The sequence below is a fragment of the Danio rerio genome, chromosome 7, assembly GCF_049306965.1.
Source record: "Danio rerio strain Tuebingen ecotype United States chromosome 7, GRCz12tu, whole genome shotgun sequence".
Classification (NCBI taxonomy): Eukaryota; Metazoa; Chordata; class Actinopteri; order Cypriniformes; family Danionidae; genus Danio; species Danio rerio.
This window is the reverse complement of record NC_133182.1, coordinates 22,067,541-22,093,168: the sequence shown is the minus strand read 5'-3', so window position 1 is coordinate 22,093,168 and position 25,628 is coordinate 22,067,541. Positions and strand designations below refer to the sequence as shown.

The 25,628-nt window shown below is 34.7% G+C and overlaps 1 protein-coding gene across 4 annotated transcripts in view; it reads left to right on the top strand.

Annotated features, from left to right (window-relative positions):
- Positions 1-25,628, top strand: part of nlgn2a (neuroligin 2a) — a 301,536-nt gene that overhangs the window by 137,498 nt on the left and 138,410 nt on the right. For 2 of the 4 annotated variants that reach the window (XM_009303065.5, XM_073906619.1), the window contains exon 3: positions 19,741-19,794. In XM_009303065.5, the coding sequence (XP_009301340.1) occupies positions 19,741-19,794 (54 nt within the window). 4 annotated transcript variants of the gene reach the window in all.

Below are 25,628 nucleotides of genomic sequence, written 5' to 3'. Positions count from 1 at the left end.
CTCTCCCTTTGCATTGAACTTTAAGCGTATTAGATTCAGAGATGTTGCTTATGTTCACACAGCTACATTATACATCAACTAAAGTTTCAAATATGATATCTCGTGGACCACCCATTAAAATGTATATTCCACAAAATTGAGATGCTGCTGCTGTGACTAATTTAGAAATTTGCCATTTCAGTCACAAACATCTCTTTGCACATCATTTGTAAGCTTTTTTGACAGCTGTGCACTTGTTTTAGACTTCTATAAAATGTGTGCTGTAAATAAAAGGAATGTATCTTATAACTTTTTAAAGCATTTTTCTCATTCATTTACAAATATCATGATATAACATGAATGGTATTCTTTTTTCTTTTCTTTTTATTTCCTAAAGATTGCATTTTTATCATTAATGTGAAATGTGACTTCAATATACGCATTAAAACAAGGTGATGGCAACGGCTAATGACATGTTCTATTTTGATGCCGGTGATTAGCAACCGCTTTTGTGTGTTTCAGCAGGATTACGGCAGCGTCAGCATGAAAAGAAGGAAAATAGTCTCTAAAAATGAGCTCGATTTCATTAAATCAGCAAGATTAGCCTGCATCTGTCATGCGTCCCTCATACACACAATCATATTCACACAAAGACCTATAAAAGTCATTGATAGGCATCATAAGTCATCATGGAGTGTTTGTTTTAGCTGTCATAAACCATTATTGTATAGTTATGATTATGTATTTGTTTTCCAAGACAGTGTATGATTACTGACACCATTATTTCAATTTGTTGTAATTATTATGCATCCAAAATTAGAATTTGATATTGATTGGGACTTAGGAATGTTTGCTCTTCCACTAAATCATTAGTCACACTGCAGTATTTAAAATGAAATGCAAAAAAAAGTAATTAAAACTAAAACGTCGTGGTACCTAAATATATATTTTCCCTCATAAATATATTTTATTTAATTATTGATATCAAATGATAATTTTCTCAGCTATAAATATTTCTGTTCATTATGGAGTATCTTTTATTAAACATTTGTGAAGCTATTTTGCATTATTTACTTTGAAAAGTTTATGATTGCCCCTAGACATAATTATCTACCTCTTTGTGTTGTTTCTCCAGCATATTTGGGATTGCAGTTGTTTTTAACTATAAAATATTGATAACAAGTAATTTTCAATGCTATAAATATTTCTATTTTCATTACTGTTTGATAACCTTTTGTTATTTTTGAACGCTATTTGTATTTTGCTTTAGTTACACTGAAAAATATATTAAACATACATGATGCTGACAGCAACAGTATTTGGGGGGGGGGGGGGGGTGCTAAAAACATTTGAAAACAGGGTAAAAAGCAGTCGCCAACCAAATGTTTGGTATACATAATATAGTTTTAGTCATTTTTGGGAATCCATTAGGATTAGGGTAGTTTTGACAACATTGTTACACATTTTGTCTCTGAAACCTTTAATAAAATACATAGAAAATTTATTTTAGTACATTATTGGGTAACACTTTACAATAAGGTTCATTAGTTAATGCATTTACTAATATGAATTAATCATGAACATCACATGTACAGCATTTATTAATCATAATTGAACATTTAATAATGCATTATTAACATCCAAGTCCATGCTTGTTAACATTAGTTAATGTGCCATGAGTTAACATGAACTAACAACGAACTACTGTAATTTTATTAACTAACATTTATTAACATGAACAAATACTGTAGTAAATGTATTGTTCATTGTTTGTTCATGTTAGTAAATGTGTTACTTAACATTAACTAATGAACCTTATTGTAAAGTGTGACCCATTATTGTTGTGTAACTACATCCTGAATTTTTTAGTACTTTATTTACTGTTGGTGTTCTCCTTGCATATTTAAAACAGAATTTGATAAGTAATATAATCTACCACATTTAAGTAATGTACATGGGTGCTTATGACAATTAATATCTACTGTCCTTTAAAAATATTAATAAAATAATAAACATCTTTCTGAAACTGACCCAGGTGCAAAAACATGAAGACCAATACCGGATGTACCTCACATTTTAAAGGTGTAATGCAAGCAGTCTTTCAAGTATCTTTCATTGCACTTAAAGTTTCCGTTTGCCCAGGCAGGTGTTTTCCTCCATATTTGACCTAAATCAGGGATGTCCAGTCCTGTTCCAAGAGGGTCTTCATAATTAAACACACCTGAATCAGCTTATCAAGGCTTTCAGGAGTGCTAGACTCTTCCTGGCAGGTGTTTTGAAGCAGCTTGGACTTGAATACTGTAGCAAGTTCCAGGAGTAGTATTGGACACCCCTGTATTAAATCATGCATTATATTGCACCTCCTAATAAAGTTACTGGCCAACTGGCATTTCATTTTCACACCCAAAGCCAATTTTAACTTGCTTGTGGCATTTGGTGAGTGCTAATTTTGCACAACGCCATGTGTTATGCTGAGGGTATTAGAATTTAGGAAATGATTGCGCTACAGTTTTTTGAAAAAAGAAATATGTCTTTGATTAAAAAATGTAGTAAATCTATCTACCTGTAATCTATGCTCACTTATGCTCAAGTTTAACAGTATTTCAATGTTTAAAACAGTTTAATGTTCATTTTATTCAGTTTTATTTTTATATCAGTTTTCACAATATTTATTGTTTTACTGTAAAACAGCTTTACAAAAGGGGCACATTATTGTTTATAATCAAAATTGTAAAAGTTAAGATAAGTTAAGTTGTGTATAGGGCGGACATTATATATAAACATAGTTAACCTGCAGTTATATACTATATAATGTCCTTTGAAAAACTCTTTTTCTGTCCATGTGTACGTGTTTAATGAAGTGTATTGAGTAAATGTGTTGTCCTCAAAATCCTCAGATGGTTGGCATAATCTCTTCTTGGGTCACAGGTGCTGCACAATCTCTAGAGGCCTCAGGATAGGCATCCCCAGGTGTAAATAGAGAACAAAAAATAATTAGTGTAGCTGCTGTTCATAATGCATTTAAACAAGAGATATTAATGTCAATGTGAAATGAAGTGCTCTAAATGAAATAAGGTGCTATATAAACAAACATATTAAAACATAGAAGTATTTCTAACAAAGTGCTTGGTGCATAGTTAGAAGAACTGTGTATCCTACAGGTGGTTCGTCAAGCCCACTCACCTGCATATAGTAGACATCCTACAGTTATGTGATGTATTGTGTGTATGCATTACTAAAAAGATATGTCTTTAAAATAGTTTTGAACTATAAGAGTGTGTCTGAGCCTCAGACATTAACAGGAAGGCTATTCCAGAGTTTGGGGGTCATAACTGAAAAGGCTCAACCTCCTTTAGTGGACTTTGCTATTCTGGGTACTACCAGAAGCCCTGAGGTTTGAAATCTTAATGAGCAGGGTTGGATAGCGAGACAGAAGGTTGGTTAGATAAACAGGAGCCAGACTATTTAAAGCCTTATAAGAACTATTTTATAGAACTTAACAGGCAGCCAGTGTACGAAAGATAAAATTGTTCATATTGGCATTTTTTCAGAAAAAAAAAAAAAAAAACTTTTCTAGATTCTTTGACAAATATTTTTCTTATACTATAAAAGTATTTGCTGACAGTTTTGACATTGTGTTTATTTATTAATTAATTATGTTAATTCATTCATTTTATATTAAAAATACATATAAAATATATTTATATGTATAAAAATTGGTCGGGCCGATAATTTACTCAAATTATCAGTCAACAAATATAAATTTGTATTTCTGCGTTGTACTTTATGCATACAAATCAATCATTTGGGCAAGCACATGAAGCAAATGTGAGAGTGACATCAGGTAAACTCAGCATCAACCTGAACTTCTTTCTGAAAGACCAACTAGCCTTGTAGCCATAAAAAGAAAGGTGGATTTTGAAAAAAAATCAAAAAAGTCAAAACGTTTCTAAATTCTGAATCAATATCAGACTTACTTTTCACGCTGGAGGGAAATTACTTTATGCAGTTCAAAACAATGATCTGAAAGATAACACCATGGCCAAAGAATAACTTTTATACAGGTATGTTTTAAAACTGTTTTAATAATGCAAAGCATTATGTAGATTGTGTTCTTTTTTATGAATGGGCACGAAGGTGTTTTTGCAGCCCCTAAAAACATCCAGTGAAGTAATGACTATTTTCAAGTACCTTTTACAGTATCGATATTATAGTCGGTTAAAAAGACCTAAACATTCATTAGTTGTTCAAGTGTAAAAAGAGATTAAAACAAGAGATCAGGATCAGCGAGCACAATAAAAAATGAAAATAAAGTCACTGGTTGTCTTGGTGACGTAAGTGTAATGTAAAAATATGACAGGATATTTGTTTTCTGTATTTTCAGGATATTTTCTGTATATTCTCACAATGATTTATTTTTGAACAGTGACAGCTTGTGATACGCTCCCACTCTAACGCTACTTTGAATATTGGGTCTGAAATAGCATTTAGGTATGACTTTAAAACAACATGAGCACTATTTCATTGACTGTGAACAACATTGTGTTTTATAGTCATTGGCTGATTATATGATTTCACTATTTAGAATTTGCAAACAATAATTTTCTGTAATTATATTAATAAGGAGAAAGTTCGAATGTGCGAACATAACACCAATTTTACTCCAATGCCAGCTTTGGGGAAATATAATTGCTGCACCCCACTGGCCTGTCAATAACTACCCTGGACAAAGTGCATGTCTTAACACTTACTGCATCTTTAATGGTAGTGTACTGTATATTTCATATATTTGAATTAGATTCTGTGATATTTATGCCAAGTCATCTTTATTTCTATTGCACTTTTACAATGTAGATTGTGTCAAAGCAACTTTAGATGTAGAAAAAGATAATATTTCAGCTTGTGGTACATTTTAGCACATCGGACAAGGAACAGAGTTTTGGTAGAATGGTGGTGAAGTTAAAACAGTTCAGTTTAATACAAATATCACTGTTGTTGTACGATCCACCAAATAGCAGCTCCACAAACCCAATACCCCCCCACCCACCCCCTAACTTTTATCATGAAAAGCTACTGCTCTCTGCCCCCTTTCAAACTGAGGGTTGTGTCTCTACAACTTGTGCATTGTGTTACTTTTGCAATCAAAACATATGTAGACTATGTGCTTTAAAGTTGTGTCAGTTTAAACTCCATATGGATGTATGTTTTTGTAACTACAAAGAGACAAAGCACATGCATAGTGGGGCTGTCAGATAGTGTGCCACATGAGCATTAAACAAAGTTTTCTTTTGCATCTGCTGTCAAACAATGTTGTGTCAAAAAGCACACATAAAGGCACATTGTTACATAATTGATAATGCCTATGAATGTAAACATTTGGAAAGAAGCGTGTCTGGGCATGCCCGCTGAATACAACATAGACCTATATTCAATTCTGGACATTGCATATTATGTAGCTAGAAGTACATACAGTATGGCTGTATTTCTACTGTAAAACAAACGATACAGGGGGGTAAGATGCTGTTTCTTTTCGCGCTTAACAGCTGACCACTTACCTCTCCATGGATAGCTTTCCTGCTGTTACCAGTTTGTCCAGTTTGATCACCAAGAAATTGACCAAGATGACGGGGTTCGAGTCTGGCAAAGAACAGTTTCAAAAAGACAAAAACAAAAAAATAAAATAAACAGGGTGAGAATGTGGTAAAATCTGAAAACGTGGTAAACAATCAGGTGAGGGCTTTTCTTTTTCTGAATTGCTTTTTAAAACACTGAGATTGGGTTTAGGGAAGTGGGTGGGCGGGTCAGTCTGTACTTTTAAAAAAACTATTGGTATTAGGAAAGAATTGGGAGAGTTGATTCTGTTGGATGGGTCAGTCGATCAGTCAGTCACTCACTCAGTCAGTCGACAGCAGCCTCTGGTGGATTTACACAAGAACAGCAGGCATAAATGGCACTTGCAAGTGAATTTTGAGATCTCAAAAAGGGCAAACAGTGCCCTCTGGTAAATTTGTGAAAACAAAAACGGGAAAAAAGTGTTTATTGGCGCTCTCTAGAAATGTATATAGCTGTACATTTTCAGAATGAGCCTGGGTTAGTTGTAGAGGAATTATTAAATACTCTGATATGTACATTTCCCAGAAGAAAAATCAGGAATGCAGCTAAGATGTTTCAAAGAGTTTCTCGACAGGAACTTATGTAGAAAAGAACTCTCTTTGGACTGGACTTTGTAACTTTGCAGATCTTATTCATGCTCAAAACTGCAACATTATGCACTAAAGGAAGTTGCAAGTGCAAAAAGCGTTAGAGAAACCTTTAATGTTTTTTGCATTGTAGTTTGGATTATGTATGTAGCACTGGACCATTTAAGTACATTAGTTTTCAGAGTATGATGTTACGACAGTCATTATAATGAGCTCTTGGCTCGTGTTAGCTGTATGCAGGATTTGAAGAGCCTAATGCCACTCTTATGACAACTCTTTGCAGTCTTTATGAGTAAGCAGGCAGATATATAGCCGGGCATCATGTTTCTCTGGAGACCCAGCTTTAATTCCAAGTGGCGGGGGTTACCGGGGAAACAGTTTTAACCTTCATGCTGTCTGCATCTCCGCCGCACCTAAATGTCATCCCATCCAGCTCGGCTCTGTGCAAATATCCCTCTTTTCACACATTCACTCTATCGCAGTCACCTTATCTCTGTGTGTACCTTCCTCTCTTTCTTTCTATCTACACCAAACACTTCTTCCACTTCCATTCAGCCTCCTCTTTTACTCTAATTATCACCTATGCTCTTTTTCACTCTCCAAATCTACCACCTTGTTATTTTGTACGTTGTAAATTGCAGCATTGTGGCTTTCTTGGACACTACTATGAAGGTTATATAATGGTGTTTTTATAATCATTTGAAGCAGTGGTTCTCAACCTTTTTAACTCCAAGTTGCCCAATTCAGTATATCAATGCTAAGATATCTCAGTTATGTTTGCTATTGTTTTGCTCTTTTTAATGATATGACTGACACTGATAATCTAAAGTATTTTAAAGGGATTCATTAATTCGTTTTCTTTTTGGCTTAGTCCTTTTATTAATCAGGGGTTGCCACAGCGGAATGAACCGCCAACTTATCCTGCAAGTACACAGCGGATGCCATTCCAGCCACAGCCCACCACTGAGAAAAACCCATACACTCTCATTAACATGTACACTACGGCCAATTTAGTTAATTCAATTCACCTATACCACATGTCTTTGGACTGTGGGGGAAGAACATGCAAACTCCACAGATAAATGCCAACTGACCCAGCTGGGACTCGAACCAGCGACCCTCTTGCTGTGAGACGATCGTGCTACCCATTGTTCCACCATAAAGTCACTTTAAAGGGATAGTTTACCCAAAAATTAAAATGTACTAACTGTTTACTCATCCTCAAGTGACTATGAACTCTTAACTGTATGTTCTTTACCAAACACAAGAGTTATAAAGATACAAATTTAAAAAAGTGTCTTGATTTTCCTTTTTTGTAGCGTTTAGGTTTGGGTTTTCCCACAGGAATTTTGATTTGTGCCTCAATGTCCTATCAAGCAATGTATCCACAAGCAGAGTTTATGCTTAATTACTGTACATCCTGAAACAGATTTCATATAGGGTTTAGAGGAAACACTATAGTCCAAATATGCCTACTTCTATACTAGTCAGTGTGAAACAGCATGTAGTCTAACTATGAGTATTAGTATTTTATTTAATTACATAGTAATCAGTGGCAGAAAGAGTACTGAAAAATCATACTTAAAAGTATTATTACTTGCCTAAAAATGTTGTGCAAGTAGAGTAAAAGTATCTGTTGTCAATATTACTCAAAAATATGAGTGAAAAATTTACTTTTTAAAAGGAGTCATCAGTGAAGTGTAGAAAAAGCTGATGCCTTTACATGCAATTTGTGGATGTGTGTAAACGTAACATTCTGTAGTGAATTTATTTATTGCCCAGCAGGCACACAACGTCATAAGACCCTAATATTAGGTTAGATTTAGGCTGTGACATCAGGTGACCAAAATTCAATGTCTAGCCAGCGTCTAATGACAACATTATTTTGATGTCCAATAACGACATCAAATAACATTGATATTTGGTTGTTAGAAATTGATCAAAATCCAATGTTGAGCCAGCATCTTAAACCAACGTCATATTGATGTCAAATACATACATCTATTTGTCAAGTATGGCAACCAAAATGTAATGTCTGATAGACTTTATATTGGTAACATCCACACAACGTCAAGCTGTTACATCATTAGACGTTGATTTTAGGTTGGATGTTGGACATTGGGTTCTGATGTCAACCTGTTTTTAATTTCCAAACAAATTGCAACGTCCCCACAACATTAGGGTACAACGTCAATTTGACATATTCCTTATGCCTGCTGGTTGTTAAAGGCCATTTCAGTAAACATAAAGTATCTTTTTATCAGTGACATGCATCTAAACTGTCTCTGGGTCAATGCTCATAAAGATTTTGGACTTCTTCTTTTGGACACTTTTAATGCTTCCAAGCAGTTTGCTGAATTTATAAATCGCTCACGTCTCAATGTACTTCATTTTGATGCAATTTACCTTCTATGTGCGATTTGATTGGACGGGAATTACAGGAATGATTTTTCTAATCCCTCTATAGGCAAGAAAATATACAGTAGTGACTGCAGGTTGAAGGAAAATAATCAAGTAAAAGAACTGATACTGCCCTAAAAATGTACTCAAGGGAAAGTAAAAGTACACTTTTGTAAAGCTACTTAGTAAATTATAATTTTTTTTTTTTTTTTTTTTTTTTATGTTGGTATAATGTTCAGGAAGTAAAGCTGTTCTGATCTGATGTCCATTGAAATTGACAAAAATATATATACTTGTCTGCGCCAGTGGTGTAGTGGTTGACACATGCACTTCGGTGCTCATGGTGACCTGAGTTTGATGCCCACCTTGTGGTCCTGTGCCGATCATTCATTCCCCCCTCTCTGCTCACCATATTTTCCTGTCAGTTCTCTATACTGTCCTATCCTATATATATGTGTGTGTGTGTGTGTGTGTGTGTGTGTGTGTGTGTGTGTATACAGTTGAAGTCAGAATTATTAGCCCCCCTGAATTATTAGCACCCCTGTTTATTTTTTCCCCAATTTCTGTTTAACGAAGAAAATATTATTTCAACACATTTCTAAACATAATAATTTTAATAGCTCATTTCTAATAACTGATTTCTTTTATATTTGTCATGATGACAGTAACTAATACTTTACTAGATATTTTTCAAGACACTTCTATACAGATTACAGTGACCTTTAAAGGCTTAACTAGGTTAATTAGGGTAACTAGGCAGGTTAGGGTAATTAATTGTAGCAAGTTTTTGTATAATGATGATTTGTTCTGTAGACTATCAGGAAAAAATATAGCTAAAGGGGCTCATAATTTTGTTCTTAAAATGGCTTTTAAAAAATTAATAACTGCTTTTATTCTAGCCGAAATAAAACAAATAAGACTTTCTCCGGAATTAAAAATATTATCAGACATACTGTGAAAATTTCCTTGCTCTGTTAAACATAATTTGTGAAATATTTAAAAAAGAAAATAAAAATCAAAGGGGGGCTAATAATTCTGACTTCAACTGTATGTATATATATATATATATATATATATATATATATATATATATATATATATATATATATATATATATATATATATATATATATATATATATATATTCTTAAAGGGTGTTAAACTTTTCTGCTATGAAGTTTCATTTATAGGAGCTTCAAAGAAATGCTTTAAAGCTACACAAAGCTATCTCATTACTATTAGCAAGAAAGTAAAATGATCAAATTTCTAATTATAATATTAATTTCTTGCATTTATTTTTTTCTGAATTTTTACAGAATCCAATGCGTAAGATATACATTTTCATTGCTGATTAATTAATCAGATGGTGGTATCATAGTAGACACAATGTCATAGTCATAGGATCTGGACTGTTATTTGCTTTCAATCGTTTACTTTCTAGTATTTTCAGATTTCCAAAACAGCCAGAGTTTGGTTCTGAAAATGCTCCAACACACCTGGCTCTAATTTTCAAGGAAAAAAAAAAAAAAAAAAAACGAAAGCCATTGATTATATGATTCAGGTGCATTTAATTGTTAAGTTGGAACTAAACTCTTTGGGACCTGGAATTAGGAACCCTGGCTTAGGCTGTGCTTGTTTTTGGATAATGTTAGCTAATAGTTAAGTGCTGTAGCTATTTAGGGATTGCTTTAGTTTATCAAACTCGTGTTCCCTCCTAATTAGCCGACCATTCAGTTCATCCAGTCTCATCCTTCATTTTTTCTATCCCTTTTTAAATGAGGAATGTTACATAATGGAAGGCAAATGTGTTCCAAACAACAGGTGATTTTGTTTTTTATTATCAGTTCATAATTTTGCTTTCACCATTTCACCACTAAGGAACTGTGTAATTGCCATCTAATGTCTTTATTGTTCCATAATAAGTCTTTCTGCTTCACTCTCTTCACTGTATCTATTCATCTTTTCTTTTTCCATCTCAGTTCCTCACCACTTTATCAAAGAGAATAAACCCTCCAAAAGCATTATAGATCCACTCTGGACTGTGGCAACACTCGGTTTAATAGAAATGCCTCTAATACTAATTCTAATTCTCATTTACATCTCCCCATGTCGTATAATAGAAACACATTTCACACCAGGATAACCAGGCATCTTTAATGCTGTTAAATAGAGCTCAATTATATCCAGTCTATCAAAGTCACTTGGGTGCTCTCTTTCTATCTCCACTCTAATTTCTAGCCATTTCCACTCAGGAGAAGCTGAGAGGTACGAAAACATCAGGTGGAAGCCATCTGGCTATCTCATTCCTCTTTCAAGCTGATTTTCTGAATCATATTTCTGTAAAGAGGGTGAGCCACAGGTAGCAGATTGAACTCATATCCCCCCGTTTGGTATATCAGAGGAGAGGGTTGATTCCTGCTAGAACGTTCCGGTCCACAGACACCTGTGGTCGGCCTGATTACGAGCCCTGACATCTAACACTGAGGGAGTGTGTAATTCAACTGGCATTTGCTGATGAGGCTCGCTGTGTGCGTGAATGTGTGTGTGAGCATCTCATCCACACAAAACAGAAACCTCGTCTAACTCATGTTCATGTATGTTTAGCCATGTTTGCAGATGTGCGAACACTTGGGCACAAATGTATGATCAAAGTTTAATTGTGAGTGTTTATGTCATAAACATGGTTGTGGCTGGAAGGGCATTCCGCTGTGGTGACCCCTGATTAATAAAGGGGATATTATTGAATGTCATAAACATGGTTAAATGAAGTATTTTCTGGAATATGAGATTTTATTTTTAACTGTAATGTGGCAACATAGATGGAGTTCCTAGTGCAGCTTTTATTTATAAAGAATGGTCAGCCAGTTAGGGGTCAAACAGCTGCAAAACAATATAATACAAGGTAATCCACTAGAGTAATCAAGGTAAGAGCAGGCATCAAACAATCACAAATCAAGAAACAGTCAGAGAATCAAAAACACAATGAGTGAATGTGGTGCTTAAATAGTATGTGTAATCTGTGATGATGACCTGCAGCTGTGTGTGGTGTGTGTGCATGAGGGAAAGAGAGAGAGAGAGAGAGAGAGAAGGAGGGAGAAAGAGAGAGTGAGAGAGGGTCCTGTAAAATAAACAGATTCAGCTGTGAGATGCAAAGCGTGATGGGAGGTGTAGTCTAGATCAGTGGTTCTCAAACTGTGGTACGTGTACCACTAGTGGTACGCAGGCTTCCTTCTAGTGGTATGCGGAGGAATGAAATATGTCTTGTACATGCTTCACACATTTCCAAGTTTACCAAAAATGATGTATATAATATGCCATATATGACATATAGCCTATATTTCTGAGGTAATCTGCCATGATTTTTCTAACTGTGCAGAGTTGTAGCTGCTTTACTGGGCCTACTACGTTACTGTATTTCAATACTACTCATTTTGGTGGTACTTGGAGAGACACATTTTTTCTAAGGTGGTACTTGATGAAAAAAGTTTGAGAACCACTGGTCTAGATGAATGACTAGTGGAATTTTCATATAGCTCATATTCCTTTTAGTGAGTTGGGTGGGTACTCCAGCTAATATTTGTGACAAGGACAGCATCAACAGATTTTTATCAATATAATTTTATAAATTGTCATCTGCTGAATGAAGTAACAATTTCAAAGTTTCAGAGACACAAGACTCAAAAGATCTTCAAAGTCCAGAAATGGAACCAAGAAAATTATCAAAATATTCCATGAGTCTTCAGTGATTCAACTGTAATCATACAAATCTCTAAGGACAATTTTGTGAGAAAAGCTGTAGTGTTGTACTAGAATTCCACCACGCCATGTTATTTAGAATTTTAAACATTGTTTTCTATGAGGGTGCACACATTGGTGTATCAATGTGTAGAAACAATGGCTGTTTCTCAGTATGTGTTTTTCAGCAATCTTGTGTTCTCGTGTACTTATGTAACGTCATCATCAATTGCCAAAGTTCAGTTTCAAAACTCAAAACCCCAAGAATGGAGGACGCGTGAAAGTTCCCAGATGTGTTCTTGATATCAAGGATGCATCATTGCAGACTTGAGTGCAAAACTCGGCCGAGAAGTCCCACAAGTCATTGCAGCTGAATAAAGGAGCTGGGAAGCACAACATTTTATATAGATTTATCATTAAAGTTCAGAGATATAACTTATTTGTCTCAGGAGTTTCCCTAAATGAGACAGTGAATATACACATTGATATAAAAATCCTAATAAAGGCATTAACATATTAAGGGTGTTTATTTGCTGAAATTCATATTAAAATTTGTTTTATTTGTATTGTGCAATGTATGTTTGTAAGGTCTTTATGTCTGTATATATCCCAATCTGATGCAGAAGAAATAGATGAACAGCCATTTTTACTGTTTCTTTGACAAACAGGAGTGTTCTTTGAGCTGCAAATAAACCAAGAAAGTCACATTAAATACTTTGACTATGTTTTTGGCTCCTTTTCTGGACTAAAGTCTCTGGACCATTGCTGTTTATGGAGGATGAGGGAACTCTCAGATTTCATCTAAAATATCTTTGTGTTCTGAAAATGTTCAAAGATCTCAGGGGATGGTAATGACCTGAATGACGTGAGTAATTAACTACCAAATATTTTATTGAACTAATCCTTTAAGAAGAATCACAAATATGGTTAGCGATCAACATCTTCACCTGACTAGCCTGATGGGTCACACTTTATTTTGATGGTCCGTTTGTTTAATTTAAGTGACCTTGCATATACATGCTAACTAATTCCCGTTAGATTATAAGTTGATTGTTAGGTTGGGATTGGGGTTAGGGTAAGTTTAAGTTGATATGTACTTGCAAAGTTTCTTATAGTCATTTAAATGTCTGTTGAAGGAGCAGTATCAGCAGATATTAAGCAGACAGTTTATTAATATTCAAATGGACCATCAAAATAAAGTGTTCCTGACTGATTTACAGATTTTTTTATTTTTTATTTTTTTTAAGGCCACAGAAAAAGAAGAATCATTGGAAAATGAAACATAAACTGTTGCACAGTCAGTCTTTGTCTAATCTGAAATCCTGTTTCTCAATGTTTTACTGTAAATAGATGTTTATGAACATAATTTAGCGCTATATACTTCGGCCATTATTAATAAATGACATTCAGGACAGCAGTTTTAATACATGAGACTTGTTTTACAGAAAATATAGTGATTAAAATGGCGCTAGACAAACTTTAATTTAGTGAAACATTTTGACAAGAACTGAACAGTTTGTGAGTGAGTCGGTGTTAAAACAGAAGTTGTGACAGTCCTTTTTTTTCTTTTTTGCCATGTAACTTTTACATCAATTGCATTGAGAATTAATGTAGGACAGGATTTAAGTGGATGATGGTGGTTTGCTACTGGTGGGAGTTTTATGTTATCCCGCCCTCGTGGCAGAGAAGAGAAGGTGTTGCAAATGGAGAAAATATTTTTATTCCAGATTACAAGGGCTGATTAATTAAATGGTCAACATGCATCATTATAGATTTTGTTACATCATTTATAATAAATGGTAAAAATAAAATAAAATAAAATAAACAAATACTTCATACTTCGTTATAGTCACAATTTTACATCATTGTGACTATAACAACATTCACAAACAAAAATACAAGAATCTTTGACCCTGTAAACAGAGTTACAAAACAATATTCACATATTCTCACCTGTAGCTGCTTTAAATATATTAGTATTAACAATAATAACATTATTAATTCCATTTTTGTATATCTTGGATTTTGTATAATTTGACAAAATATTCTTAAGCACTTTTCTCCAAATCATTAGTTTTAGCTGTGAGCAAGAGATGGTGAGGAGCTATTCAGTATTCTGTTTCAGCTGAAAATGTGTGAGATTACTGAAGTAAAGTCTGCAGGAACTTCAGGTTCAAGCCGACTTTAAGACCAGAGGGCAGAGCAAGGTCAGCATAAGGAACTGGGGCTGAAATAATAGATTGTGCAAGCACTTCACCAGAGAGAAGAGAGAAAGGTAGGCCTGGAAAATAAAGGTTATGGTGAGTGAAATGATGAAGAGAGATAGTTAAAAAAAATAGGATGGGAGACGCACAGCAGTGAAGAGAGAGGAAATGGATATGAGAAAGGCAAGGGGTGGTCAAATAGATTGGAGGTGGATGAATTTAGGTGCAATATCTCCATTCGGGTAAAAATAAGAGTGGGAGGAAGAAATGAGCCTCAGATTGGAGGGAATTGATTTTGAAAGGTTGAAAGTCTATGGTGAGAGAGTAATTCTATATATAGCTCTAGAAATTGTAATGATGAGACATGAGGGAATATATTGTAATACTGCAGTTCAAGCTTTAATTCAGTGAGGGTGCATTAAATTAATTAAATGCTTTACTAAAACATTTAAAATGTTACATTAATGTTCTTATTGAAATAAATAGTTTTTTTATTGAACATCCTTTTCATCCAAGAATCCTAATAAAAATAACAAAAACAAAATTAATTAAATTGATAATAAAATAATGTAGTATATATTTTAGCAATCCTAATGATAATTCTTGTCTTCTGAAGCAAAGAAAATATTGTTAATAATAATAATATGAATAATAATAATAAAATAATAATAATAATAATATTGAGCTATACAGAATACTGCAATGACGTTGAAAATGTTTCATTACAATGTTAATGTGTAAAGTAAATGTTTTCATGAACATAAGACACATCTTTCAAAATCATTAAAAAATAATTAAAAACATATTGACTTGAAACTTTTGAAAAGTAGTGTTTGTGTTCATACACATACACACAATTATTTTATTTCTGTTATGAACACTCTGTGGATTTAGCATGGTAATAAATATGTATATGGAAATGTTGATGTATTTGGTCTTGGAGGTTTAGATCTGCTACGCTGCTGCTGCTGCTGCTGTTTTAATTGTTATGGCAGAGCAGGTACAGAGCCCTGGTACTCCAGTATATACACAGTCTGAGAATATAACACGCTGCTGTTGCAAATGTAATAAACAGTTGAAGTCAGAATTATTAGCCCCCTTTGATTTTTTTTTTCTCTTTTTTAAATATTTCCCAAATGATGTTAAACAGAGCAAGGAAATTTTCACAGTATGTCTGATAATAATTTCTCTTCTGGAGAAAATCGTATTTGTTTTATTTCAACTAGAAAAAAAGCAGTTTTTAATTTAAAATCCATTTTAAGCTCAATATTATTAGCCCCTTTGGGCTATTTTTTTTTCAATAGTCTACAGAAAAAAAAATGTTATACAATAACTTGCCTAGTTAACCTAATTATCCTAGTCAAGCCTTTAAATGTCACTTTAAGCTGTATAGAAGTGTGAAGCTGTATAGAAAATATCTAATAAAAAAGTATTTACTTTACTGTCATCATGGCAAAGATAAGGTTATTAGAAATTAGTTATTAAAACTATTATGTTTAGAAATTTTTGTTGAAAAATTTTCTCTCTGTTAAGAAATTAGGGGAAATAAAACAGGGGGGCTAACAATTCTGACTTCAACTGTATATGCAGTGATGGAAAGAGTACTGAAAAATCATACTTAAGTAAAAGTGCCATTATTTGCCTGAAAATGTATTGTAAGTGGAGTAAAAGTATCTGTTGTAAATATTACTCAAAGTATAAGTAAAAAGTAGACTTTACGTAAAGTAACTTTAGTGTTACGCTGTAAAAAGCAGATGATTTACATGCAATTTGTGGATGTGTGTAACATTCTGTAGTGCATTTAGTTATTGCCCAGCAGGCACACAACATCATAAGACATTAATATTAAGTTTGGTTTAGGTTAATGTCAGGTGACCAAAATTCAATGTCCAGCCAGCGTCTAAGGACAACATTATTTTAATGTCCAACAACAATGTCAAATGACAATGATATTTTGTTGATTTTAGGTTGTGTTAGAAATTGCCCAAAATCCAATGTTAAGCCAACATCTTAAACCAACATCATATTGACATTAAATATTGACCTTTATTCATCAGTTATGGCAACCAAACTCCAATGTCTGATAGACGTCATATAGTGGTAACGTCCCCATTCACAACATCAAGCTACTGTATAACATCATTAGACATTGATATTTGGTTGATATTAGTTTGACGTCAGCCTGATGTTGAGTTCTGACATTAACCGGATTTTCAACGTTGGGGTACAACTTTGAAATCTGACAACATGTTGAAGTCTTGTGCCTGCTGGGTGTTTAAGGCCATTTCGGTCTTCAAACAATAAACATCTGTCATTTTTTCATCTGTGACATGCATCTAAGAAGTCTCTAAGTCTATGCATGTAAAGATTTTGGACATCTTTTTGGACACTTTAAATGCACAGTTAGCTGCAATTATAAATCCCCCATGTCTTAAGGTAGTTTGTTGTGATGAGATTTACCTCTTTACTTCAATGTGTGATTTGATTGGACAGGACATACATGATTGGTTTTTCTAATCCCCATAGACAAGAAAGAAAATAAAGTAGTGACTGCAGGTTGAAGGAAAGTAGTAAAAGTACCAATACTGCACTATAAATGTACCCAAGGGAAAGTAAAATACGCATTTTTAAAAAACTAGTTAGTACAAATCCTGGGAAAAAGTACTCAATTACAGTAGTTTGACTATTTGTAATTTAATTTATTTGCAATCCAAACTCCTGCGCCATTTAGTTAATGACGCAGAAGCTAATTAGGTGACAAAAGAAAAAGTATTATTTCATATTATGCGCTTATCATTTATACTGTGGTGTCACAAAATATTTAGTTTACTGTATTTTTTTTTACTGTATCATAATTTATATGAGCACAATATTACAGAGCATTACAGGGATGCAGACAGAAACATGAATAACAGCATTGTGAGAAAGTTGCAGTCTTGAAAGTGTTTACATTTAGCACTTTATTTATGTTTTTGTTTTGAAAATTGTTTTATATATTGTTTCATATTTATTTAATATTTTTAAACGAACAGATGTTAAAAAAATTGAATTTTATTAACCTTTTTAATCATTTAAAGTAAGATATTGTCTGGGTTGGTTTGTATATTCTAGTAAAAAAACCTTGTAATAAACTGCCAGTACATTTTCTGTTACTTTACAGACTTATTCCTCTTACATTATATTATTTCAATCCACTAAAATGTCAATAAAAGTCACTTTGTTAAACTGTAGAGTTGTATTTTCAACATCAAAAGTTGACAAAGCAGAAATCTAGATCCCATAATGCAATTCACAACTGTAAATACATGGAAAACTGATAATTAACAGATTTTTTACAGTGCATAATATAAACTATTAATGGACTGACAAACTTTGATGATATATTTAGTTATCAGGATATAATATGGCTTATATCATTATATAAGATTTTAGAAAAATCCTTTAAAAATCTTTTATTTTTAATGATTAGACACATTTCATTAAATTTGCATCCATAACCTTTCAATTGCATTTCTACCTATAGTCTAATTTTTTTAAAGCATGTGCAGCAGATTTTGTCAAGTAAAGTGGCATCAGTATAGTGGACTCACATATGCGTCTGTAAACTCACTGGCAGATGGCAGGACTGTCTCCTGTGTGCTTGATTGACAACATATTTCCCTTTGGTCATCCAATACACACATTGTCCCTGGTTTTACTCTATCTCTACCAGAGCGAGAGTGGTCTGACCTGTCTTTTTCACACATTCCTGCACTCTTTCCTCTTTCTCTCAACCCCCCCCCCCCCCCCCACCCCCTCCCCCCCCCCCCCCCCCCCCCCCCCACTTTTTTTTATGTCTGGAAAGGACAGCCATATCCAGTAGAGAGACCTCTTCATTATTTTTCTATATGTATCTCTATTTTACTGTGTTTCTCTCTTCGGCAGATGTTTTTCAGGTCAGCTCACAAAGAAGGGAGCAAAGAAGGGAGCCTAAAAAGGGTCTAAAAATAACTTTATAATGCATTCTCTGCTATTAAAAAAAAAAAAAATGTTCCTTGAGGTTAGAAGCCTTTCTAGTCTTTAATGTCTAGTTGTACCTGACTGTTTTGTATATATGGAACAACTACAAAAAAATCTGGATTTAATGGATTTCCTAGATTTGTCTTCATTTCTTATTCTTATTGTAGTTTTGTTTAAATTAAACTTTTTACTATAATATAATATAATATAATATAATATAATATAATATAATATAATATAATATAATATAATATACATTGATTGTGTCAAGTTAGATGATGATTTCCAGATACTTTCAAAGATTAGTTTTTAATAGTGTATTTTTGTTTGCAAGTGTTTCAGAACATTAAATGAAAAATGATTCAAGGCATTATTTCTAAAAGCTTGTGGGTATTGAAGTTTTGTTTTTGTGCTGTGTATGTATAGAAAGGCTTCAGTTTACACAAAAAGACAACAGTGTCAACACAGTGTGTGTACTGTATTTGTGAGTGCGGCACCCTCTGCTTCTGTTTCCCCAGAGGCTGTGTGTGTGTGTGTGTGTGTGTGTGTGTGTGTGTGTGTGTGTGTGTGTGTGTGTGTGTGTGTGTGTGTGTGTGTGTGTGTGTGTGTGTGTGTGTGTGTGTGTGTGTGTGTATGTGTGTGTGTGTGTGTGTGTGTGTGTGTGTGTGTGTGTGTAAGAGAGAACACGTGCCTGGTGTGTTCTGCCCTCCTTGCCTCAGGTCCTCTTTTCTAGCACCTCTCACATTTTCAAAGCGAGGCGGATGGTAGCTTGACCGCAGCTAGAGGAGCGACAGAGGACTGGGGTGGGAATGGGAATTCTTGTTTTTCATACCTCAGAGGTTAATTCCCTATTCTTCCACATTAATTTTTCCTTCATCCCCGGAAGCTGAACAAGCGGTCATAACTGTAGCGAGTAAAGCAGGCGTTAAAGAAAAGGCCTGCGAGAACAATGGCGAGAATATTCACAGAGCTAACATCAAACATCTTTGATCTTGTAGCCGATTGTGTCTTTCTTGTTATTCTGTGTTTATGATGCTTTTTGTTGTTTGCCTTTGCTTTGCTCTTTTTGTCACCTCTTGAAAAGAATGAGAACAATAACCTCTTGCTGATTTCTTGGTTTTTGCTCTTTCTTGTTTTCTTTTTGATTTTTCTCTTGCCACAGTAATCTTCTTTTTTTGAATTTTCTCTTTTCTCTTTTTCCCTCCTTTTTGTCTTAACCCTAGGTCCGCTCACAAAAAAACACGATGAATCGACACTCAACCGGCCCCGAGATGAAGGTATTTTTGTTGCATGTTTTTCCTTTTTTCTTGTCTTTTTTTAAAGAAAGTCTTTTTTTGGAGAATTAAACAGCCTTTCTTTGGTAGTGATGAGAGCCACATGTGCATACATATATATATGTGTGTGTTTGTGTTTTTGTGTGAAACTTTCTCGTTTGACTTTGGAGAGAGACACGCAACTTCTGAAAGGAAAAAAGAAGCCCTGTATCTTGATTAAATGAGAGAAGAACAGTGGTTTTGAAATGTAATACCCCGATAGCGCTGTCTGAAGCACAATTTTACTGCAGTTGCTTTATGATGTTTTTCAAAACCCTGAGCGATTATTAGGCTTTAAACTTATCTCCAACTCTCACAAAGACAAAGAGGTGTTTTCACTGGGTTTTGTCAGTGTGAATAGTTGTCTGGATGCCGTATTAAAGACCAACCAATAAATCTGAGAAATAAAATGCTTCAGTGGGGAGAAAAGTCAGAAAAGCGCAGATACACACACATGGATCAGCACATTTTGTCATCTTTTATCTTGGATATTGCTATTATTGCTGTTCGTTTTTTTGAACTGCTTTCTTGAGAGCAATGTGTGCTTTTTTTGCCCTGATGTTCTTTCTTGTGTTTACCAAAGACTGTGTTTTGTTTTTTTCTTCTTTTTTTTTCTTTCTTCTCGGTCTTGCTGGGGTTTTTTTACCTGTAGGTCTTTGGGAGTGTGACAATTGGGATTTAAAAATAGCTCTGCAAATATTTCCCAGTTTTACTTCTCCTCGTTCCTCAAGTTGACATTCAATGGTTTTGTTGCGTTGATAAACTGTTGGTTGGATCCTTGAAAGCTTCTGGCCTCTCTTGATCTGAATTGTTGACCCATGAAGGTTTAATCAGTACTGTGTAACACCCTGTCCTAGCTATACATGATGCAACAAGATTCCATCGACAAGCAATGTGTCTGTCTGCACCAAACGTGATGTGACATGGCAGAAACATTTAAATAATATGATCACAATCACAACCAAATGGTAAGTTTTGTAATCAATACATGTTTAACCTCTTTAACATTGTTAAAAGTACACACTGTAGGCAACTGATTGATGGATGCTGTTGGTTTGCACCGAATCACAGTTCTGACTTTTATTTTCAAACTGTTTGCTAGTTATTTTATTTAAAATCCGAGGTAAACTATCTGCTGCAGCTTTCAGTATAGCAAAAAGTGTTAAGTAAAATGGTCTTCAAACTCACTACATTTATATGGAGATCAGGAATTGAATTATTTGCCTTAATCTGAATAAGATAATAATCTGATTAAGGTGTCTACATGAGTTGCTTTTTGAATGTTTTTTCATGATCCTGTTTTACATGTTAAAGCACATAATTTGATTAATGTCATTGCGTCACCACACTATCCATATTTCCACTAGAGTTTCATGTAATTTCGGGTGTTTCATTTTTAATTTGTCGACTTTAATTGCAGTTTGGCTCTTTTTACTTTTATTAAGGAACATTTTGTTCATGCCCCCTCGAAAAACGAGATATTGGATGCGAGTATGAACTGCTGGAAAAGTGTAATTTTAATGGAATTTAATACTGCAAGCCATATGGGAAAAAAGACAATAGTGTCAAACAGTCATGTGTGTATAGACTATCCTGTCACAAAACACATTGAAAATCCTATACCACGCTAATAGTTTGATTGCGGTGTTTACATCTCTGTACTGCACTTCAATAATGCCACTAAAATTGGAATACCTTACATCATGATTCCATTTCTGTTTAAGTCGATTTTGACCTTAATTGGATAGAATAAAGGTAAAAATTGCTGTTTACCTGGTAGACTCTTAATCAAACAATTGTTGTAATTGTATTAAAAGTGGATTATTGGTGTCAATGTAAACATGATCATTAGTGCGATTAACACTGAAGAAAGCACATTATCAGCACCTGAGGTGATCCTTTTCATAGTAGTTGATGCTGTTGTTCTGCCACGGCATTATAGAAAATAGAAACAGTTACAAAACACAACAGAAACAGAACAAAAAACAAAGTTGCATGTTGAAGCGTCTACAGTTTAAATATGATTTAACTCCATTATAACTATAAGCCAGTCATAACTAGTCATGACAATGATACAGTAAGTTCAAGGAAAGGTCTTGGATAAAAGCCAACCTTAAAAATGAATAGTGATTGTTAATCTCTCTGTCTATTTGTCTATTCATAAGTTTTGAGACATACATATAAATAACTATCACAAAGTAATCTATTCACTTGTACTTTATATACTTGATTTATGAATCAAATTAATTTCACGTGAGTGAGTTACATATATTTTAAATGCATATTAAATGTAAGTTAAGTGTTTTTTGTTTAAAATTAATGTTTACGTAAAAAAATGGAAGAATAAAAAAATAAAAGAATCATGTGATCATACATTTCACGCATCAAATGGGTAAAATGGTTTGAAGGATTGTTGCACAATATATACTTTTATTCATTCAGTCCTTTTCTTGTCGTCTTAGTTCCTTTATTAATTCGGGGTCGCCACAGTGGAATGAACCGCCAACCTATCCAGCACATTTTTACGCAGCGGATGCCCTTCCAGCCGCAACCTATTTCTGGGAAACATCCACACACACATTCACGCACACACTCATACACTACGGACAACTTAGCTTACTCAATTCACCTGTACCGCATGTCTTTGGACTGTGAGGAAACCAGAGCACCCGAAGGAAACCCACGCGAACGCAGGGAGAACATGCAAACCCCACACAGAAATGCCAACTGAGCCGAGGAACGAACCAGCGACCCAGCGACCTTCTTGCTGTGCTACCTACTGCGCCACTGCGTCGCCATATATACTTTTAATGACAATTACATTTTATTTGGGGATTCGCTCGAATCCTTAAATAGAGTCACCTAATATGTCATCAAATTTCTTTTGCTCTAAGGGCTGTATTTTGACGATCCATGTGCAAAGTACAAAGCCCAGGGCGCAAGCGCATTTAGGGTGTGTCAGAATCCACTTTTCCCAAAGACGAAAAAAATCCACTTTGCGACGTGGTGCATGGTCTAAAAGGGCTGAGCTAATTTTCTTAATGAGTTATAGTTGTGTTTTGAGAATAAACCAATCAGAGTCTCATCTCCCATTCCCTTTAAGAGCCAGTTGCGTTGCACCATGGTGCATTTTCTATTTAAATGATGACTTTGTAAGTGGAAAATGTGCTATTTATATGACGACTTAAATTGTAAGTGTTTCACTAGCAAGAAAACAGTTAAACAGAGCATCTGCAGCGCGAGAATGAGAGATAAGGCTTTATCATTATCTACTCTCACTTTTGCTTTCGTGGATTAGGAAACCTTGTACGCACAGACATCAATTAGCCTATAAATAATTAATTTTGTTTGTTAAGATTTGTTTCAAAAATATTTCTAAATTTACTTCTAATTTCCAGCAAACGAATAAATGAACAATAATAACGAAGTGTGTTGAAAAAGTTATATCCTAATTCACATGCTGTGCCCCATATGGTCTGAAACCTGACTGGTGGGCAAATCTAAGCTTGTTTTAATTAAAACAAATATAAATATGGATATAATAAATAATACTGCTAACAATAATAACATTATACAAAAGCAAATTGTCACGAATAAACTGACAAAGCCACCGAGATGAAGAAGGCATGAAAGTACGGTCTTTAAATTTATATAGGCTAGAAAATAATATGTTTTGTAATATTTTAATCCTTTATATTTATATCCTATATATATCCTTATTATATCCTATATATATCCTTAATGTTTTCATTTTTTTCAAATGTAAAGATATTTGCGTATTGCTCTACATCTTGTTTGTATTAAGCAGTGTGTAAGCGAAGTGCACATCTAACGCGCTCTGCGCTGGACAATAGACCGGCTTTGTTCTGGTCTATTGAAAAATCTATTATAGTTTCTCAAAATAGCAAAGCACCAGCAATGCGCCTCAGAACGCCTTCCTTTTTAGACCAGAATGCCTATGGGCGCACATATGAGCGCAAATGCATCTTCTATTTAAACAGTGTGGCGCAAAACGTCAAAACGACTCTTGCACCACGATAAAACTCACAAACAACAATTGAGTCGCGCCTTGCGCCACATTGCGCCGGGTGTATGATAGGGCCCTAAATCTTAATAAACTATCATTTGTGAATCATATTTTTAAAAATGTGGTTGTTGGAGCCACTAGCCTAGTGGTTAGTGAGTCGACACATACTGTAGCACCAAGGTGCTCGGGGCGATCCAAGTTCGATTCCTGGCTCGAGGTCCTTTGCCGATCCTTTCACTGTCTTATGAATAAAGGTGAAAACCCCGAAAAATGTAAAAAAAAAATGTATAATTAAATTTTTTTACTCGGAAAAAATATAAAAATAAAATATTGTAATGTACAAAATGGTAAATTTTTAACACTTTTATTGTTTTAATGCTCAAAAGCTTTGTCCGAGTCCGCCTGAAAGAGGTGGTCTGGGGTACGGTTCATGCGAACTCTGGTACAGTTCACTTCTGATGTGAATGCAATTGTACCAAATCATGGAAGTGAACCGCCATCTGTACAACAAACTATCGTTTTCATAACGTTCGTTCGTGTTTGTGTGTGTGTCACGTTTCATACCTTGGTGACACGTGCGGGACTGAGCCAGAGCAAACACAGTGATACACAGTGATGTCTGCTTGTCTCCTCCAAAAACAGCTCCTGCAGACACTGTGTGATGTTCTGAATGTTTATAACATTTTTGCAGCAGATGGACGCAAGTCGCTTTCTGTATGTCCAAAACCAAAAGCTTCAGTAAAAGCGGAATGACCGCGATGTGAGAACGTCTTTCCCTTTCGGTTCTTGCTTTCGTGACCGTCACCTAGGAACGGCCATAAACAAAACAGCAGCTCGATGACGTAAGCATACCAGGGTTCAGAAGGAAAAAAGACAGTGTGAACACAAACCAACCGAGGAGGTGGCAGGGGGAAACAATCGAACCTGGGTACGGTCCAGGCAAATGAACCAAGTGTGAAAGCACCCTTAGTCTTTTAGCATGATTAGCATAATTTAGCATGATTAGCATAATTAGCATTTAGCATGATTAGCATAATTAGCTTTGGTACAAGCAATTGTTTTCTTAATTCGTGAGCTAAATGTATATGAGTGTTTGTCAGGTTTTTATACTATTTGCGAATATGGCAGCGTTAAGCTGCTAAAAACAGGATTGATTTTTTGCTTTGGCCGCAGGTTTGTGCATGTGTCTAAGCGAGCGAGTGTGTGATTAGTGTTCGCTTCAGCCTAAGGGTGGGTGTCCAGACAAAGGTGTGTGTCCACCTGAGCCGAGCTCATTATTCAGTCTGTGTGTCACATCATTATCAACACTCACACACTTGAAATGTACAGCTTCATGCTCGCTTTCCCTCGTCTCACCTTGCGCTCGTGTCACACGCGCTTTATAAATCGTTCAGGCAGACAGTGTTGAGCACAACTTCTCACTCAACACCAGTCTATCAACACCTCGGCCTGGATCTGGTGGACTGAAAACTATAGACTTTAGGACCCTGAATCCATGGAGTCCTCTTTCCTGTCCGCAGTTGCCCTAAACAAGGCCATCTGTTTAGAGTTTGTGTTGTTCATGGCTCACCTCACTCAGGGTCTCGGGATCATGATGCTTTGGTTCATGTAGGACAGTTAAAAATGTGGATAATTGAGCACCATTAATATAATATAATATAATATAATATAATATAATATAATATAATATAATATAATATAATGTAATATAATATAATATAATATAATATAATAATGTGTATGCATTTCTTATAAAGACATTAATCAACTA